At 40.0% G+C, this 21,711-nt stretch overlaps 1 protein-coding gene across 3 annotated transcripts in view; it reads right to left on the bottom strand.

Moving 5' to 3' along the window:
* The window catches only part of Csde1 (cold shock domain containing E1), a 44,284-nt gene that overhangs the window by 3,929 nt on the left and 18,644 nt on the right, over positions 1–21,711 (bottom strand). Inside the window, exons 3-18 of one of the 3 annotated variants that reach the window (XM_048351830.1) lie at positions 21,136–21,283; positions 19,466–19,664; positions 18,580–18,689; positions 18,079–18,171; positions 17,387–17,484; positions 14,271–14,352; positions 13,602–13,730; positions 13,374–13,499; positions 11,472–11,684; positions 9,476–9,616; positions 9,225–9,389; positions 5,245–5,352; positions 4,162–4,337; positions 3,036–3,148; positions 1,175–1,294; positions 65–243 (exon numbers count right to left, since the gene is read on the bottom strand). In XM_048351830.1, the coding sequence (XP_048207787.1) occupies positions 65–243; positions 1,175–1,294; positions 3,036–3,148; positions 4,162–4,337; positions 5,245–5,352; positions 9,225–9,389; positions 9,476–9,616; positions 11,472–11,684; positions 13,374–13,499; positions 13,602–13,730; positions 14,271–14,352; positions 17,387–17,484; positions 18,079–18,171; positions 18,580–18,689; positions 19,466–19,664; positions 21,136–21,273 (2,190 nt within the window). In that variant the 5' untranslated portion in view covers positions 21,274–21,283. The remainder of the gene's footprint in view (positions 1–64; positions 244–1,174; positions 1,295–3,035; positions 3,149–4,161; positions 4,338–5,244; positions 5,353–9,224; positions 9,390–9,475; positions 9,617–11,471; positions 11,685–13,373; positions 13,500–13,601; positions 13,731–14,270; positions 14,353–17,386; positions 17,485–18,078; positions 18,172–18,579; positions 18,690–19,465; positions 19,665–21,135; positions 21,284–21,711) is intronic. The other 2 variants (XM_048351832.1, XM_048351831.1) reach the window with 2 other exon arrangements.

The raw sequence follows: 21,711 nt of genomic DNA on the forward strand, positions 1-21,711 counted from the left end.
TCTGGGCTGGTTTTGGGTAGAAGAATCAAATCTAGAAGGAATGCTGTCCAGATGCTGTACCCACCTGATCTTTCACACACTCCACGGTGGCCCTACGCAGGGGTGTGATATTGTAGGCCATAGTCTGTGCATTTTGACCCAGAACACACAACTGGAACTTGACACTCTCCCCTTTTTGCAGGCAGTCCCCTTTGTTGGCCATCCCAACTATGCCAAATGGATAGACCTCACCTTTCATGTCCCCTACCAAGAGAAAGACAAAGCATGATCTAGCACTTTATAATACAAATATGACATACACTAGAACTTCTTAGGTCATTAGGACCTCTTCACTTCCCAAGAACACATTATGAACAACACAAAATATTTTTGTGGGAACTGGACAGGCACAGGTAGAACAATACTGGTAAATCTGACACCTAACCTTCTCCACCCTCCTTTGTCAACCCAGTTCCCTCATTCACTGGATACTTTCTCTTACATCAGCACTTGCTCAAACTTTTTCTTTACCTGGAGGTACGAGGGGTTTGAATTCTGGGTTTCATGCTTGGTAGGCAAGTGCTCTACCATTTGACTCACACTTCCAGCTCATTTTGCTTTCATTTTTCAGACAGGACCTTAAGTTTTTGCCTAGGGCCAACCAGAACTGGGTAATAGATCCAACTTATGTGCTGACATGGGGGTTTGCTAGCCTTTTAAACCTAACTGGACTCAAATCTCACTCAAGCTTTCTAATCACCTGCTGAATAGCCAGAATTATTATTATTGTATATTAATTAATACATATTAATAATTACTAATGCATTTTAATATATGTATATATAAAACATTTTTTTGAAACAAGAATTTAAATATTTTTGAAAGATAGGGTTAAAGTAGGAGTGGCATGCTCCCTATGAAGTAAATAGAGGAGTTTGACTCCTTAGTGTAAGATTTTGTTGAGTATTTCCTAGTTGCTCATATGTAGTCATAAGCTCACCTAAGTAGTCATTTATCCTAAGCTGAATGTAGGATACCATTATTTCCAAAGAGCAGAAAAATAAAAGCCAAGCATGAAGGGAATACTCACTTCCTAATTCAGCTTTTAAGGAAACTTAGAATTACAATATACCCCATCCCAGAAGAACCTGGTGGTGCTCAGCAGTAGAGGCAGAAGTAGTCAACTGTGTCTTACCCTCCTCCACAATCTCAATCATTCCTTGGTATTCAATCTGAGTTGGATCAACGCCCCGCAGGGGGCGGATGACTTTACCAGAGTAGATGGTAGGGTCAGCCTCCTCAGTAATGCCATTCACTACAACAGAAATGCAAACACAGCTCTCTATTACCAACTTCATTTCAGCAAATAAACAGGGTGGGGGCCAGCTATCTGCCATTCTTCAAGTGGGAGGAGTCATATCTTATTTTTAGAGTAACTGTTAGAAAATGCCACTATTTTTTATTTTATTTTTTAAGAACTTACTACATACATATATATAGCCCAGGCTGGCCTTTAACTTGTGATACTTCTGCCTTTGCCTCTTGAATGCTGCAGAGAGTTATGTAAGGGCACCACCCTCAAAACCCCATTAACCTCAAATATGTTTATATCATTTAAACACTTGATGTTACTACTTAAGCCTTCTTGAGGATTCAACAAGAATACATATTTAAATGCTCAATATCACTAAAGTCAGATGGGCTGAGGAGTCAACAAATACACAAATATAAAATATGTTTTGCTACCCCCTTTTCTGGTTTCACATGTGGAAATCTTCATACTTATTCATAACATGCATTACTATCTTTCCAAAGAAACTACTCAATGAAGGCAGGATGTCTTGACCACTACCTCTCTAGTGCTCATATATGTTTGTGGAATCAAAACGATCTCAGCTATCATTTCAACAAGTCTCCCCCAAAGATCATGTCTTTGGGAAGTACAGATGAAAGCCAACACTTAGGTCTTTAAAAATTTAGACACCAGGCTGAGGATGTAACTCGGTGGTAGAATGCTTGCTTGGAATGCACAAGGACCTGGGCTCTATCCCCCACACAAGAAAATAAACAAACAAAAACCAGACTTCCCAGAGCTAGGGTAGCAGAGCTCAGTGGTAAAGAATTTACCTTGATAAATAAATATGAATAAATAAATAGGCATGCATGCATATTTATTATTTTATTTCTTTCAGTGTCTGCACTGGGGTTTGAATTCAGGGCCTGGGGGTTATCTAGTTTCTTTACTCTAAGCTAGTACTTATCACTTTAGTCACAGTTTCACTTCCAGTTTTTCGATGGTTATTTGGACATAATAATTTTATAGACTTTCCTACCTGAGCTGGCTTCATATAGAGATCCTCAGATCAAAGCCTCCAAGTAACTAGGATTACATACAGGCATGAGGCACAGTCGTCAGCCTAGTTTCTTTCTTTTTGGCCAGTCCTGGGGCTTGGACTCAGGGCCTGAGCACTGTCGCTGGCTTCTTTTTGCTCAAGGCTAGCATTCTACCACTTGAGCCACAGTGCCACCTCTGGCCCTTTCTTTATATGTGGTGCTGGAGAATCAAACCCAGGACTCCATGTATACAAGGCAAGCAAGCACGCACTCTTGCCACTAGGCCATATTCCCAGCCCTTCTTTTTTTTTTTTTTTTGCCAGTCCTAGGGCTTGAACTCAGGGCCTGAGCACTGTCACTGGCTTCTTTTTGCTCAAGGCTAGCACTCTACCACTTGAGCCACAGCATCACTTCCAGCTTTTTCTACATATGTGGTGCTGAGGAATCGAACCCAGGGCTTCATATATACGAGGCAAGCACTTTATCAACGGGCCATATTCCCAGCCCCTAGAGTTTTTTTTAATAAAGAGACATTTTATGCAAATAATTAAACCACTTAGAACACTAACTATTCAATGTCACTATATCTAGGATGGGGTGAGCATGCAGCTTATGCCACTAATCTGGGGTTCATGTTTGAGAATGACTAACACGAGGAACTGGGCTGTATCTTGCTCTCACCCATCCTCATATTCCATGAATAAGAAGGCAGCACCCATTACCTGAGTGAGTTTTGTTTACTTTCTCAGCACTGACTTTGTTGCCTTTGCCTTTGGACAAGCTGTATTCAACCATGTCCCCCAGTTCCAGGCTATCGACATCACCAGAGAATTCACTGAGGGAGGAAATGACAGTTAAGACCTTACCTGAAAATTAGCAGTAGCATATAGTTTGGTTTTTTATTTTTTGTCAATTGTGTGTTTGAACTTAGAGCCTGGATTCTGTCCCTCGGCTCTTTTGCTCAAGGTTCGTGCTTTATTACTGTGAGCCACAGTGTTACTTCCAGTTTTCTGGTAGTTAATTGGAGATAAACTAAATGGATCCAAAATCAGATTCTGGGAGGTATATAAACCATATTAATAATTATATTTGGGCCAAAAGTCCCTTCTTCTTTCCAGAGGAATTATAATTTTGATTAAAAAAAAAAAAGTCTCATGGACTTTCCTGCCCAGGCTGTCTCTGAACCACAACCCTCAGGTCACACCCTCCTGAATAGCTAAGATTATAAATGTGAGCCACCGGGGCTGGGGATATAGCCTAGTGGCAAGAGTGCTTGCCTCATATACATGAAGCCCTGGGTTCGATTCCCCAGCACCACATATATAGAAATGGCCAGAAGTGGCACTATGGCTCAAGTGGCAGAGTGCTAGCCTTGAGCAAAAAGAAACCAGGGACAGTGCTCAGGCCCTGAGTCCAAGCTCCAGGACTGGCGCCCCCCCCCAAAAAAAAACCCCAATAAATAAATAAATAACATGGTGTGGTCTCAAAACTGAGCTATGTGATTCTAAGAAGACACACTTGCACCAGCATGCCATACTGTACACATGTGTACAAATAATATTCTGTACTATACATCAAATGTACCCCTGGAAGCAACATCCAGAGTAAAACCAAGTTCTCTCATCGAAGCAATGTTTCAAGAAGGCGCAGGCCTTTCTGTATCTCTGACTACATGTTTTATATACAGAGGTAGACAGCATGTACATATTTGTGTCATATAGTTTTACCAATATGAAATAGGAGTTTCAAACATTATAACCAAACCAAAAAAAAAATCCTTGCAAACAAAAGCCCATTTTCATTAAAGAATAGATAGTAAGCGACAAGTACCTAAAAGACAATCCTTACCTGTAATGGAAAAAGATCTCCTTATCATGATTGGCTGTTTCAATGAATCCAAAATTATCTTTCAGAGTTGCCACATAACCCAAGAGCCTTTTGGAGCTAGAATTGCGACCCAGAAGTCGCACACAAGTTGCAATCTGTTGTCCAGGCCTCTGTTTGTCACTAATACTAAATTCAACCTGTGAAAAAAACAAAGATCACAGTACCATTACCATTGCCACGTCAAGCTCCATAACTCTGAAGAGGGGAAAGAATACTCCTCTAGGCCATGCTTGCTACTCCACAACCTCTGGTAATTATTCTGATGTAAAAGACTTTTTACCAGGACTAACATTTCTATTTCATGAAGGACTAAGTTTTACCTTCCAGTGTGTTCCTTGTATTATCCTATTTCCATAAAAGAAAGAGACATGAAAATAAGATGTAGTATGAAAAGAAACAGTAGTGTAAAAATTTTTGCTATGATTTGCTTTGGTACCATTTCAGTAACTTAATTTCCTTACCAACATTAAATTCACCTAGGCTAATAGATTTAAGCCTATCCATTGCTTAAACATATAGATCTCTAAAAAGAAGGAAAACACATGCTTATGGGGACAGTGATGGAAGGGGTGACAATGATGAAGATGCACTGTATTTATAAACTGATTTGTTTTGGGTTTTTTTTGCCAGTCCTGGAGCTTAGACTCAGGGCCTGAGCACTGTCCCTGGCCTCTTTTTGCTCAAGGCTAGCACTCTACCACTTGTCCCACTGCACCACTTCTGGCTTTCTTACATATGTGGTGCTAAGGAATCAAACCAAGGGCTTCATGTATGTGAGGCAGGCATTCTACCACTAAGCCATATTCCCAGACCTCATAAACCAATTTGTTCATGGTAACACCTTTGTACAATGACTTAAAGATAAAAAAATAATTTAAAAAACTTTCAGGGAAGAGCTTGCTAGATCCTGTTTTAACCAATGAGTTGCTTAAAAAAAAAAATGACTTAAGCCTGTTAAAAAGGAATATTACTTAAGTGTAAAAATTACTTCATTAAAACCATGTATCATCTATTCATGACTTAAAAGAAGCGGAATTATCTTGCCTTATCTCCTACTTGAGGAGAGATAGATCCTTCCACATCCTTGGCTTGAAAAGCAATGGTCAGCCTCACCCCACAGTCATCATAAGCAATGATGCCATCCTCGGCCTCCTGGGAAAACAATGCAAACAGCTTCAAGAACAAAAAAAAGCAACATTAAAAAGCAACTATGGAAGGAAAACTGAGGGGAGGGACAGGGGAAAATGATGAAAGGGGTGACATCAATCAGATGCGTCGTACTTATAAACTGATTTGTTGAATTGGTAACCCCTTTTGTACAACTACCTAAAGAAAAATATAATTTTAAAAACCAACTCAGAAACCTTAGAGATCTCTGATTCAATGAACTGGAATGGAAGAGCAGCAGAAATTCTTACTGTAGGGCTCTCTGAACAGTAACATAAATTACATGAATGAAAGGTCGTCTAGCTAAACTCAACCCAAGATCAGCTCAATCTGTATAAGACTAGCTCTATTTGCTGCTCCTGGGTCCTCACTCTTAAGAACCTGAGTTCTGCTAATGAGGAGGGACATTCATTCTTTATTCATCATACTTATACAGAGCCATCAACAGCATGTCATTTCCAATAAAGCTGACATTTTGTATGGCAGGAAGTTTTCATACCCTTTATTATTGCATAGTACCTACCTTTCAAAGTTTGACACTGACAACAAATAATATGCCAAACCATGAGTACTTTAGTTGCCATAATATCTACACTTCACAGCACACAATATAAAGGTGATTAAGTTATATTTTCTACATTAAAAAATGTTGTATCACATAGAAAGATAACATACCAGTGACTGTACAAAGTGTCCCATTTTTATGGGTTCAGTGTCATTCCTATGGGGCAAAGCCCATATCAGTGGTCAGATTTCCTTCCTAAGATTCAGATGGCATTTCCAACTCTTACATAGGCAAAGACAATTCACTTCCCCTCTTCTACAACTCACATTCCTAGAGTACCTGCTTATATAATCATTTATTAACATATACAATTTCCCAGGTACTTTGTAGCTAGAATTATAGGCCTGAGTACAGCACTTGGCCTCATTTGTAAATTGTCTACTATCTACTATTCCAATCACTCTTGCTTGCATACTTTTTTTTTCTTGGTTGGCCCTGGGGCTTGAGCACTGTCCCTAAGCTCTTCAGCTCAAGGCTAGTGCTCTACTACATAAGCCACAGTGCCACTTCTGGTTTTCTGGTGGTTGACTGGAGATAAAAAGAGTCTCACAGACTTTCCTGTCCAGGCTGGCTTTGAACCACGATCCTCAGATCTCAGCCTCCTGAGTAGCCAAGCTTATAGGTGTGAGCCACTGGTACCCTACTTAATTACTCTTGTCAATATGCAATGTCAGTATCTACGTCATCTAGCTTTCATTCATTGGCCATTTCCTAATTCTCACCATCTTTGTTATTCTCCACCCACATCTGGGTAGGCTTCAGCCCAATACTATTATTTTTATAGATATTTTTATAGATTTATTATTTTTATAGATAGACTAGATACCATTCTCCCACAGAAAATCTTAGAAGAAGAAATTCAGAGAGCAAAGTTTCAATTTAGCCTAGCCACCACCTGACTTTTCATCTTTTTCCCTACTTGTCTTCATCCAAATGAAAAAATAAGCCACCATCTTCTTGTCAGAACTAGTTACTTGCTGCTTTCCAAAGAAAGCCTAAACTTCTTAAAAGTGCATTTTTTTCCTAGGAGAAACTCCGTCCTATTTCTGCCTACTGAATGTGCTCTACCACTTACCTACATTCCTTGATTTTTTATATAAATTCTGTATCTTTTATTTTCATCTGGACCCATAAAACTATATATACTTAAAAAAAATTTTTAGACAGGCACTGGTACCTCATGCCTGTAATCCTGGCTATGCAGGAGGCTGAGAGCTGAGGACCGCAGTTTGAAGCCAGCTGGAGCAGAAGGGTATGTGAAACTCTTATCTCCAATAAACTACTCAGAATAAGCTGGAAGTGGTACTGTGGCTCAAGTGGTAGAATGCTAGCCTTGAGAACAAAAGAGGTACTCAGGGACAGCACCCAGGCCCAGAGTTCAAGGCCTAGGACCAGTAAAAATAAATAAATTAAAAAAAATTAATGTATGGCTGGGAGATGGTGGCTTATGCCTACAATCCTAGTTACTCACGAGGAATGAAATCTGAGAATCATGCTTTGAAGCTAGTTGAGGCAGGAAGGCCAGAGAGACTTATCTCCAATGAATATGCGCCCCCCCCCCCAAAAAAAGTGGGAAATGGAGCTGTGGCTCAAGTGGTAGAACACCAGCTTTGAGTGAAATTAGCTCACCCAGCCCAGAGTTCAAGTGCTAGAACGGACACACAAACACACAATTTAGTAGTGCTAGCTATAAAGTGTTACTTCACAGTGGCATTCTCATGCCATGTTTACAATGTTAGTTCTCACCACTCTTTTCCCTTCTACCACGAACAACTTGCAAAACTTCACTGCTCTATTGTCTTGTGTGCTTATAGCCCACCCAGCCCTCTCACTCATGCTCCACTCCTCCCCTTCCCGCCACCCATTTTTCTTTCTCTGTCTGCTTTGCCCAATGTCCCTAGGCCAATAGCTTTCATTGCATTTATTTATATTGTTTTCATATGCAGTTGTGGTGCATTTAAAAATCTGAATTATTTATTTCTATATAGGGCTTTCAATTCACTTTTACTTGAGAGTAGACACTATCTTATACACATTTTTGCCTCCAATATAGTGGATTTTTGAATAATGGAGCTCAAATGTGAAACTCAACCCAATCAAGTGGAGTTTTTTTTTTTCCTCAAGGTACTTTACCACATAAGCCACAGAGCTACTTCCGGCCTTTTCTATATATGTGGTGCTGAGGAATCAAACCCAGGGCTTCATGTACACGAGGCAAGCACTCTGCCACTAGGCCATATTCCCAACCCCCAATTGGAGGTTTTAACTACTTCTTAGAAAGTAAGTACTCCATACGCTGGTCCCCAGTCAGGGCAGATCACAAAGGATATTTAGCAACATCGGGAAAAATGGGTGGTTGCCAAATTGGAAAGAATAAAAACCAGGGATACTGTTAAACCTCCCATACTCTGTGACAATTAATCTGAAGTATCAATGATGCTAGAGTTAAGCAACTTTGCTTTGATCAATGTTGATAATGTTTGATTAATGATCAATTTTAATATTACAGGGAAATATTTATCTATCTATCTATCTATCTATCTATCTATCTATCTATCTATTTATTTATTGGCCAGTCCTGGGCCTTGGACTCGGCCTGAGCACTGTCCCTGGCTTCTTCTTGCTCAAGGCTAGCACTCTGCCACTTGAGGCACAGCGCCGCTTCTGGCCGTTTTCTGTATATGTGGTGCTGGGGAATCGAACCTAGGGCCTCGTGTATCCGAGGCAGGCACTCTTGCCACTAGGCTATATCCCCAGCCCCTATTTATTTATTTTTTGTTGCCAGTCCTGGACCTTGGACTCAGGGCCTGAGCACTGTCCCTGGCTTCTTTTTGCTCAAGGCTAGCACTCTGCCACTTGAGCCACAGCACCCCTTCTGGCCGTTTTCTGTATATGTGGTGGTGGGGAATCGAACCTGGGGCTTCACGTATGGGAGGCAAGCTCTCTTGCCACTAAGCCATATCCCCAGCCCCTATTTATTTACTTTTGCCAGTCCTGGGGTTTGGGACTCAGGGGCCTAAGCACTGTCGCTGGCTTTTTTTTTTTTTTCTCTCTCAAGGATAGGCTAGCACTCTACCTTTTGAGCTACGGCACCACTTCCTGTTTTTTCTGATTATGTGGTGTTGAAGAATTGAGCCCAGGGCTTAAAGCATACTAGGCAAGCCCTCTATCACTAAGCCACATTCCCAGCCCCAAAAGGGAATTCTTAACAATACAATAGTCTAATACAATGTGTCTGTAACCAGAGGAGAACAAAGACATCCTAAAAGCAGTCTCAATGAGTAAAATTTACCTTCTCTTTGCCTTTATTTGGGCTAGTGGTTTTTGGATTGGAAAAAGTGGCTTCTTTTTCTACAGTGCCCAGACATCGATGATCTGAATGGGAATGGAATGAAACCGTGCCCTTGGGAAGCTTTTTAATCCTAACAGCATGATTTCTTTGGGCAGAGAGCATATCCTACAAAGGAGAAAACAAAATTACCTTTAAACTGACAAAGAAAACATCATAAATGTCCCCTGCCCTTTCTCTCTAGCACTACTCACAGGAACCACAGTAAACTCGACTTCATCTGCAATATGGAGCTGGTTTCCATCTAGAATCTCACTGAAGTGGAAGAACATACGAGCATCGCGGTCCACACACTTGATGAAGCCAAAACCATCTCGCATGGCAGCAATCACACCCTGAAACCCAAGGAACATTTCACTGGTTTTGAAACTTAGTAAACCAACATTCAAGTTAAATTTGTATGGGGGCTGGGAGTATGGCCTAGTGGCAAGAGTGCTTGCCTCCTACACATGAAGCTCTCAGTTCGATTCCCCAGCACCACATATATGGAAAACAGCCAGAGGGGGCGCTGTGGTTCAAGTGGCAGAGTGCTAGCCTTGAGCAAGAAGAAGCCAGGGGATAGTGCTCAGGCCCTGAGTACAAGGCCCAGGACTGGCAAAAAAAATAATAATAATAATAATAATAATAAAAATAAAATAAAATAAAATAAAATTTGTATGGATGTCTCTTAACCAGAATGCTAAATCCACAATTTGCTTTTTTTTTCTACTTAAATACAAACTGCTTTCAATGAAGAGATTTAATCTCAGCAATTTTCTAAGACTGGAGATGTCAAATATTTACTGATAAACAGTTCAAAAGTCAGTGACAATGGCAATTCTTGAGTCTATCTCAAAACTTAAATTTGAGTTCAGGCACATTGGAAGGACTTAAGATTTAAGTATGAAGCCGCATACCGTGCCTCATGCCTGTAATCCTAGCTATTCAGGAGGCTAAGATCTGAGGACAATGGTTCAAAGCCAGCCTAGGCAAGAAAGTCTGAGAGACTCTTATCTCCAATTAACCACCAAAGAGCCAGAAGTGGAGATGTGGCCCAGGCCCCAAGATCAACAGATACACTATATGTAAAGAAGAAAATATATGAAACCCCTTTCTCATATTTTCCTGAACTATCAGCTCTGCAAGGGTACCCAGAGTACCTGAAACATGGTAGACATTGTTTATTAAAACAATAAACACAAATTTCTATCAATCTGACAAAGAATTACATATTACTGCAGAGGTGGTTATTCAGTAAATAAGTAACTAATTTTGACTATTACATCAACAAACTATCAGGAATACAGCTCCAGGGCTGGGAATATGGCCTAGTGGTGAAAAGTGCTCGCCTCATATACATGAAGCCCTGGGTTCGATTCCTCAGCACCACATATATAGAAAAAGCCGGAAGTGGCACTGTGGCTCAAGTGGTAGAGTGCTAGCCTTGAGCAAAAAGAAGCCAGGGATAGTGCTCAGGCCCTGAGTCCAAGCCCCAGGACTGGCAAAAAAACAAATCAAACCAAACAGGAATACAGCTCCAGGCCCTGAGTTCAAGCCCTAGGACTGGCACACTCATGCACAAAACAAACCTTGTGTTCACTGCACATCTTAAGGAATGGATTGGAGAAATCCAGTTTGTACAATGGCAGCATGAATTATTTTCACTATTCCAATATCTTAGCAATGATTCTATCTAAATATTTAGAACTTTTTTTTTTTTTGGGCCAGTCATAGGGCTTGGATGCAGGGGCCTGAGCACTGTCCCTGGCTTTTTTTTTTTTTTTTTTTTTTTTGCTCAAGGCTAGCACTCTACCTCTTGAACCACAGTGCAACTTTGGGCTATTTCTGTTTATGTGGTGCTGAACCCAGGGCGCTTTGTGCATGCTAGGCAAGTACTCTACCGCTAAGCTATATTCCCAGGCCCTTTTTTTGGTACTGGGGATTGAACCCAGAACATTGCACTTGTTAGACAAGCACTTGGACCACTGAGCTATAACCAAGCCCACTTGGAACATTTCCAAGATTACTGGTTGATAGAGACATGAAATCCAAATTGACTCAAATATCTGTAGTTCTTAGATAGCACCTTAACAAGCTAACTCTCTAAGATGGCAATTGGCTTATAAAAGCTTTCAATTTAGTAGTACAAAGTTGAACCTAAAAACTAACTCCATATACTAGATACAAATCCAATAGTAATAAAACACTTACCATTTCTCTGGCTTCATTAGTAAATTGAAACGTATTTGAAAGAACTTCTATGTTGGTTGCTCTTTCTAATTTGTCACGGCGGTCTGTTGAAATATTAAACCTGACATGGTCACCTTCCAGCAGAGTCACCTTGGATTTTGTATCTTTGTCTCCAAAAGGAAGTTCTTTAGGAATCACAAAGTCAACTTTGATTCGTCCTGGCAATGGGTCATTCTGATAAGAAAGAAAAACAGTTTTAGCTGGAAATCCTCATCCTTTCTACCTCTAAATCAAACAACAACAAAGAGCAAACACGTTACTTCTAATTCAGTTCCAAGGAGGGAAGAAAAGGCGCTGACAACATTAGTCCAATTGGATAGTCACTCCGCACAACCGCTATGATGTTAAGAGATTTCACTAAGCAGAAGAATGTTTAGTTTTTTATTTCAATAGTCCTGGGGCTTGGACTCAGAGCCTGAGCACTGTCACAGGCTTTTTTTTGCTCAAGCTTAGCACTCTACCTCTTGAACCACACACAGTGCTACTTCTGGCCTTTTCTGTTTATTTGCTATCGAGGAATCAAACCCAGGGCTTCATGCATGCCAGGCAAGCACTCTACCTTAAGCCACATTCCCAGCCCCACTTTTTTTTTTTTTTGTTTCCATTTCTTGGAGTTTATTTCATTGGATAGTATTTTATACAATCAGAGGCACAAAAACAAACAAGCCTTGTTGAAACACAGGACTGTCTCGGATGGGAGCAATGCAACCCCTGACACTAACTGTGAGAGACCATGTGCCTCAGAGGCCTGGAGTGAGAGCTCCTTAGTGCTGCGCCTGGGAAAGCAGTGTTGCTTTCCCAGAAAACCATGGCCTGACGCTGAGCCCCCACCTGTGTGGACTGGACCCAGACCTTGAAATCTGGGCTCCAGATACCATTCACTAAGATGTGGTAGTCACTATATACTTGGGCAGGGGAAGTAAACCAAAGGACAGGGAGGTCACTGACAAAATTGTACAACAGTGTTAGGGAAGAAGGGGCACCCAGGCACTTCTGCTTCTGTCCAGGTTCTCTTCATCTAATTTAAGTGGTGTGCACATGGAAGAGGACTTCATAGTTATTAGTTAAACTAAATGTTTTCCAATCCCATGTATCTTTTGTGTTTGTCCTTTTGTACATGGCATATGTACCAAATGTTAAAATATTTGTGTATATAAAATGTACCACGTGTCTGGAAACCCACTTTTAGTTCTTATATCCATATTTCTCAGAAATGACACTACCAGCCATCTCCTTACCTCCCAACAAAAGGTGCAATGGGGGATAAGGGCTTGGAGGAAGAAGAAACAAGTGCTTGTGCTTATATCTGCAAACTACAGTTTAGTCCAGTAAGGTCATCGCTGATTTAGCCAATGCTTATTGTGGCCTCTTCTTATCACTCAGTTAAAATATTCTTTCATCTATCATTCATTAGTTTCTGCTTTATTTTTGCAGTTAAGAATCAAGCACAGGGCTGGGAATATGGCCTAGTGGCAAGAGCGCTTGCCTCGTATACATGAAGCCCTGGGTTCGATTCCCCAGCACCACATATATAGAAATGGCCAGAAGTGGCGCTGTGGCTTAAGTGGCAGAGTGCTAGCCTTGAACAAAAAGGAAGCCAGGGGTAGTGCTCAGGCCCTGAGTTCAAGCGCCAGGACTGGCAATAAACAAACAAACAAATAAATAAATAAATTAAATAATTCAAGCACAGTATGCTAGGTAAAAGATCTAGTATTAATACTTATCACCAATCCACTAGCTTCTTTTAGCCTTAATGATACATTAAGACACGTTCCATGAAATCACACAATCAAATGTAATAAAGTTTCAGTATATCACCCCACATTATTCTGATTATACTGATGATGGAAAAAGACAACATACCTGGTTTTTACTGGGTACTTTTGGGATAACTTTGGTTACAGTTCCTTCAAAATGTTCAATACTGATGTCTTCAAAAATGACTGTTCCTTGAGGCAATAGTCTGACATCTGTAGCAACTTCTTTACCCTAAATCATACAAGGTGAACCACATCATTTTATGCATTTCCTAAAATTGCAATCCATTAGTAATTCCAAAGAGCCAAATATACTGTTAGTGAGCTATCTTACGTTTCTGTCCTTGATTGTGAATTCCACATCATCCCCAGGCTGTAAGGCTTCTAGGTCACCTTTAAATTCACTATAGTGAAAGAATATCTCTTTTACAACATCGCCTCTTTCAATAAAGCCAAACGCCTCCTAAAGTGGAATGAACCCAACAACATTATTACCATCCAATGTACTCATTTAGGATTACATACTGTTGTCTAAACAAGTTAACAGGGTACAGTCAAATATGAATGACTCATTTAAAAGAACAAAGATCTGGGTGCTGGTGGCTCATGCCTATAATCCTAGCTACTTAGGAGGATGAGACTTGAAGATCCTGGTTTGAAGCCAGACTAGATCGGAAAGTATGTAAGACTCTTATCTCCAATTTACCACCAGAAAACTGAAAGTGGAGCTGTGGCTCAAATTGGCAGAGCACTAGCCTTGAGTGAAAAACTAATGGACAGCACCCACACTCTGAGTTCAAGCCCTATGATAGACAAAACAAACAAACAACTCCCATAGGATTAGCAACCAAGGAATTTTAAGGAGGTTAATTTTGAGGTTAACACTAAAAATTTTTTTAAAAACACAGAAGACAGGAAAAACAACATTTGAAAAATAAGACCTAAAGGAATAAAAAAACAAACAACAAAAGCTTCAAAAAATTTCAAACTTGTTGGCACTTACCTTCATGGCACAAACTACTCCCTGACAGCGGGCTTGTTTCTTTTTCAACAGCATAATGTTTCGAGCACTTACAGCACCAGTGCTAGAAAAAAAGTAATTGGGGGAGAACACCAAAGAGAGGTTAACAATTCATGGCTCAGTTAGGAACAAATGAGGGTAATAAAAACTAGTTTGGGTTTTCAAAATCTAGTCTTTTTTAATATGGCATCATAAACAAAAGACTTCCTTAGCCTTCTAAGGACTTCATACTGGATCATTGTTTTCCTGTGCGGGTAAGTTTTTCTTGGTAGTACTGTTGTTTGAACTCAGGGCCTCACATTTGCTGTGAAGGTATGACAATGCACTACTGCTGAGCCATGCCTCCAGCCCAGTTGTCCGCTGGTTATTTTTAAGACAGGTTGTTGCTTCTTGCCTGGGCTCAGGCCTGAACTGTGACCCATCTACTTTAGGTTTCATGTCATTTGTTGGGACCCACACGTGCAAATGACCTAGTCTAGCTTCTTTTCCCTCCAAGAAGGTGAAGCTTCCATTTCTTCCCAGGCTGGCCCAGAACTCCAATGCTCCTGACCTCAACCTCCTAGGTAGCTTGAGATGACAGGTCACCACTGTGCCCAGTTATGGTTTGCAAAGGATTCTTTTCTGTCTGGGCTGGCCTCAAATATCAACCATCTCAATCTCAGCCTTTGGGTATGAGCCACAGGCATCCAGGTAATTTTGTTTGTCTAAACTTTATTCTTAGGTACAAAATACTCAACTCTATTTTTCTATTCAAACAAAAAAATACAAATAATTATGCAACTACTACCACAGATGACAAACAGTAACTTTGCAATGTCACTACTGAACACACACTTGCATAGTATATGCTGTCAACTAAGGTTCTGGTGATATAGGATACATAAGAGGGTCTTTATCTGTTACCAATGAACCCTGAATTTAGTACCTACATCAACAATTATTTCTGATTAAACATAATTTTTAAAAAGCAGAGGATAAAAGCCAAGGACTTAGGAGAACCACTACCAGAAATCTAGTAAAGAGACCACACCATACTATCCAATCTTTGAATAGCAGCAAAGTAAACTATAATGACACAGAAGTGCTGTTGGTATTGTTATTTGAAGAGTTGTACACAACTTATTTTCCTTAAGTACTCATTGACAAATTGACTTAACAGACTAACAAAACCACAGAAAAACCCTAAAGGGCCTTTGCAACTTACTGCAAGGATATAAATGTTTGCTATTCAAAAGCTGTGTGAATTCAGGTAAGTAACTTGGTAAGATTTACACTTTATATTACTGAAGAATAAGTTTGGGCAATTTTTTTTGTGTGTGCTGGTAGTGGAACTTCAACTCATAACTTGGCTTTTTCACTCAAGGCTGGCACTGTATTTGAGTCACAGCTCTACTTCTAAAATTTAGGATAATTCTCCTGTTGTGAAGATTAAGAACTAAATGTAAAGTAATATGTGGCTCCCACCTATCCCTTTGTTTCCTATTTCAGACCATATGTTTTAGCCTTCAGGCTGAAGCTAATACCCACAACTCACTTTGATTCTTTTTTTGGCCAGTCCTGGGGCTTGGACTCAGGGCCTGAGCACTGTCCCTGGCTTCTTCTTGCTCAAGGCTAGCACTCTGCCACTTGAGCCACAGCGCCACTTCTGGCCATTTTCTGAATATGTGGTGCTGGGGAATCGAACCCAGGGCCTCATGTATACGAGGTAAGCACTCTTGCCACTAGGCCATATCCCCAGCCCCTCACTTTGATTCTTTTAAGAAACAATACTGCACAGGTTTTTTAACCTTTCTTTCCCTATGCTTGTGAAAAGTGCAGGCCTAGCAATTTCTAACTTTTGTCTGTTTCCTGGGGCTGATGTGACTCAGCACCCTCTATGTGCAGGCCTATGTGAGCAGAGCTCCAGCTCCTAGTTTTTTTGAAACAGTTACACTATGTATCCCAGGTTGACCTCAAACCACCAGTCTGTCTACCTTTATAGGCTTATCAAGACTGGTTCCAATGTCCTAACTTTATTTCCTTCTCTTTTGCTTCTCCAGTCTCTCACAACCTAAAATAAACACACCCCTAGATTTTCACTCCAAATAGCTTGTTTATGCTAATGCTTCTGTAGCTCATCAGTAGCTTCCAGGTCTCAGTGCTCTGTCTCATTACTGTGCATCCAACATTCCCATCCAGAAACCTTTCTCCACATGGACAACCTTCTCCTTTAACTCTTTAGTCCATTCCCTTGCCCCACTACGGTGGGCCAGGCCAGATCAAAATACAAAAAACAGCCTTGGGATTCTTCATGTCAACAACACCTTTCTAGACAACTATGTTAAGCTCAGTGATGGTACTTCCCCAGTGTGCTTGATTTCTCTACCCCATCACCCTTGGCCTGTCTGCATTAGGTCCTTACCTTCTGTAACTGTCAATTATACTTTTAGATCTAAAGAGCCCCCCTACACTCCAAAGTCTATTTTACACCACTGCCCCAAACCTATGCAATCATACTCTCTCATTCTTAGTTGTGCAGACTGCTGTGAGTATGGCATAGTTCCAACAAAGAGTCAAATCTACCAAGTGCAATTTTCAGTCATTTCCCTAAATACCCCCACAGTACTTTTCTCATTTCTCCAGTGAGTTCTCCCTGTCTCTCAAAACTTACAAAGTACCACTACGTGTCTAAAGTCTTCACTGACCACTTGAACAGCTTGAAAAAGGATCATGTTCTCGGCTGGGGATATGGCCTAGTGGCAAGAGTGCTTGCCTCGTATACATGAGGCCCTGGGTTCAATTCCCCAGCACCACATATACAGCTGTGGCTCAAGTGGCAGAGTGCTAGCCTTGAGCAAAAAGAAGCCAGGGACAGTGCTCAGGCCCTGAGTCCAAGCCCCAGGACTGCCCCCCCACCCCCAAAAAAGGACCATATTCTGACACTGAACAATGCGTGTGACAGAGTACTCACAGACCCTCAACTCCTCAGCTGATGAGTAAGAAGTTGAAAAGCTCATGAAACAATCCATATCTGCGCAGTAGATTTTAATCTCACTTCAAATTTCTTAATGTAAGAACAGCAAAATCACTTAGGTGGGAAGAATATGAAAGGAACTTACTGTTTATTGTTATCAATTACAAAGTTTATTTTATCTCCTGTCTCCAGTTGAACATTCCCGTCTACATCTTCAGGGGTGTAGGTCAGGTAGAACACCTCCTGTGAAGGAACAGGCGCCATTACTATCCCAGCATGAATCACATGCACTGTATACTGTGATTTACTTAACGACTTCTACTGGCAGTGTAAAGTCAAACTTCTTAAATTATATGCTTTATGACAGTTGTTTTTATTCATATGAACACACTTTCCCTCCATGGAGACTTCTGTGAGTCCACAGCTGAGCAGCAATCCAACTTCAAAAAGCATTTGCCCAGAGACTGCAGTTACATTTTAAAAGGACAATTTTTATATAAAGGCATTCCAAACAAAAAATCCAGAGTTAGTGTTTAAAAGGAACCAGAAATAACTCCCTCCCATACCCCTAAAAAATGGTTTAAAGGACTATTTTACCTTAATTTCTAACTAAGGTCACACTTGGGCAAGCTAAGCACACTTGGAAGTCCTATGGATGTTTTTCTTAAAAAAAAAAAAAACTTAAAAAAAATTATGCTGCACTTGAAGCCTCTTAGGAAACCAAATTTAAAACTGATTTTAGCAACTTGCTTATGTGTTCTACTTTGAATTTTTAACGTACGTTTATAGACCACATGGTGGATCAGGCAAAGGTTTAAGAAAAATACACAAGTTTACCCCATTACGTTCGTAGCATACACTCCCTGTTGGACTCTGACCCGGGGCAGCTGGAGATTTACTCTCTAAGTTGTGAGGAACAGCGCACACAACCTACCAGTCAAAAAAAAAAAAATTTCCATTGCTAATCATTTCAGGAGCAGCACTGTGCAATATAAACTGAACTTAATATCCTCTATCCTACACACAGGGGTGAATTCAACATGATCCACGAGAGGAGGCCACGTGGCCAGGTTCCACACCTACAGTACACAAAGAGTCTGTGAGCACAGACCAAAGGCGCTGTGCAAAAACCCAAACTGAGTCCTGACCACATTTTTATTTCAGGTCAAGAAATGCCAGTGCTTCTGATGTAATTTTAAACTAGTAATCTTTATATACACTACAGCTTTCTTCCGTGCAAAATGAGGAGATGGGGGGGGGTGGAAATCTTCCTTGGGTAATGTGAAAGATATGCAAATGCAGGGCCCTAGGAACACACAAAGCATCAAAGACACTAACTTGTCCATTAATTCGTTCTTCAGGGTGGCTTTCTGGTTTTATCTTCACCAGTTTAATAGCAATGGGTTTCCCAGTCCGCCGGTCAGATGATACTTCAAATTCAACATCATCTAAAATAAAGAACATGTTATATTTGTTGGACTAGTATTTGCAAAAGGCTATCTTCCAAGCTCCACTTAAGGTAGCAACTGAGTCTCTTTAGACCAGCGGTTCTCAATGTGGGCCCTGACATTACCTAGTTCTTAGGAGAAATGCAAACTAACTCCAGACCTATGCAAAAATAAGCTCTGGGGATCAAGTTCAGAAACTATTTAACAAGCCTTCCTTAGAATTAAAGAATGTTTTAGATCCACTGCCTCACACTGAGAGCGGCCTAGTAAATCTTAGTTTTCAGGAATTAACATATACTACAAATGAGGCAAAAACAAAACCCCATAACCCTAGGCAAGTTTCTCTTTTAACCTCTCTGTACTTTAGTTTCCTTATCTGTAAAAGGAGAATTAAGTCTCAACAAACAGGACTTCTGTACCACAATAATGGTCAATAGTAGCATGTAATAAATAGCATGTACCGAGAGCATTTACTACACCAAATACTGTGTCAGCCACTACTGTAACTCCTTTCCCCAAGATGTTTTTGAAAAATAGACACTTCATTAACTAGTCTTAAAATTTCTAAGAATCTGTTGTAAAAATAAAAGGTTATCTTTTAGTCAATTAGTCTTTCACAACTCAAAGACACCATCATAATAGAAATTAGGATTCTGCCATACTTCAGTAACTGGTATGGCTAAAAGGCCAAACTGTTTCGTAAAACACTTTTAGAACAGCACTCACATGACCAAGATGACACACAAGAGAAATTTTAGAGGAAAATGACAGATTACCTCCTACTTTTAGGTCCTGCAGGTTGCCATTATATTGTGAACAGTGGAAGAAAAGTCTAGCTTGACGTTCTGAACACTGAATAAATCCATAAGAGGTTAACAGTTTTTCAATAACCCCAGTTTCACGCAGTGCTGCTGAAGTACCATTGGGGTACCCATTGTGTCCATTGTTGTGGAGAAGGTTTGGATCAAAGCTCATCTGTTTTAAAAATAAAAAAGAACTCAATCTATACAGATCTGTCCATCATCTCCACAGAATACTAAGTCTGATTAACAAATCACTAAATCTTCACTATAAAGAAGCAAAAAGAAAAAATACACACAAAAGGAAGATTGTGGGCTTTTATTGCTGAAATGCTAATTTAAATGTTTCAGAGGAAACAAACTATTTTAGAGATTGTCCTCATTTATGGTAGAATTTTTCACTTACCAGACAAAACAGAATTTCTGGAGAATGTTAAGGTGAAGCAATCATATTAGTAAAAGCTGTCTTTATGTTAAATTACCAAAACAGTAATCAGAGAAATGTAAGTTATTCAAGAGATGGTCCCCAAAATTGATACTTCCTTAGCAGAGTTAGCACTTATTGTCAAGCTTAAGACACCTTAACACCACTTGGCAAGTCATGCATCCTGAAAGTATGAAGTTAGTAGAGTAATGCAATAAAACAAACTTTTCCACAATGCTTAATTCAAACTAAGAAACTGTAGAGTAATGAATTCTTAGGCCCTTAAAAACCTCCAAAACAACAAAAGCTCATCTAATCACATTCAACCATTTCACAAATACACTTAAAGACCTTTTGCCTGCTAAAAACCTTTCACCTTCCAGACACAGGAAATCTCTAAAGTTATTTCTATGATCATTCTGTAAGATCTGGTAAAGCAGAAGAAAACAACCTTCAGTGAAAAAAGAGACATTTAAATTCAATAGTATCATCTTGGATATTGCATCTTATTAGTAAAAAATTTTAATAATCATTTTCTAAGTTTAAATGAAGCATAAAATAGAATAAAATATTTAGCAAGGACTTGGTGAATAATTTATAATAGCAGTACTTTTATTATTGTTTAGGTCTTTGCACTGAAATTTAACTCTTTTCACTAGAAAAAAGCTATGGCCAAAATCAACAAAGTACTTTGAGGGCATATGGGATAGTCAATTTGGCAAATCTAACCTATCATATTCCTGAGTGGTTAATTCTATCATGTTAGCCACTGTTGTTCGACATGAATATCAATTCCATTTTCACAAAAGCCCATGAGAAATAATATTACACCATCTCCATTTTACTAATGAGGAAACAACAGAGAAGCTAAGTAACTTGCAAATTCAAATGGTACAGGATACAAACCAAGAATGCCTCACCTCCACAGTATAGGCTGTAACCCAGGCAATCTGGCTAAAATACAAAATCAAGTTTAGTGGAAGGAGGGCTCTGAGATCCACTTCTATCTAGTAAGTGTGAAGGTGATACCAGTGCATCCCTCTCTTGGACACATCTGGAGGAGAAAGATCTGAAATGCTCAATCAAAAGTCCAGGTGAAGAAATAAGATGCTTAGGGAAGCCATAAAGTTAGTCTAAAGGACATTTAGACCAGACTGAGTGCCCTAAGTCATGCTCTTAACACAAGCAAGACACACTGGGATCAACTGCTTTCCTGACTTACAGATCTCTGATACGTGGGGGTCTTCTTTTGTTTTTTAGTCCCAGATGAGGTAGAAGATGAAGATAAAGGTAAAGAAAGCGAAGGAGGGGCTGCAGAAGGGGGCTGAGAAGCTGATGACACAGTAAACACGCTCGCCATCTCAAAATAGCTGTGGTAACATAGCATAAGGTTTATAACTATTAACAACAATTTAACACACATTTGGCATTCAATCTTTATACCTTTTTAGACTAGGCCAGTTTAGCAGAATATATTTAACTAGATTTAAAAGTGAAATAGAAAGATACTAACTATGTCTACCCATATTATCTACAATTTTTAAAAGGCAACAAGGACTCTTGGTTGGTAGAGTGAGACCCAACAACTTTATATAGAAATCTAACTCTACATCACTGGTCTCCCTATAAAATAAGGCACACATAGGTAATCCATAGGGATGTGAGCAGAAAGTAACAATACCACATGGTTTCCTGGAGATAAAATTAGACATTTACTATGGATTTGCAACAGAGGCCTCACTCTCCCTGAACTGGCATGTCAAATGATCACCTCTCCTGCCATCCAGGTGTGCCCTGA

This window comes from Perognathus longimembris, chromosome 7, assembly GCF_023159225.1.
Source record: "Perognathus longimembris pacificus isolate PPM17 chromosome 7, ASM2315922v1, whole genome shotgun sequence".
Classification (NCBI taxonomy): Eukaryota; Metazoa; Chordata; class Mammalia; order Rodentia; family Heteromyidae; genus Perognathus; species Perognathus longimembris.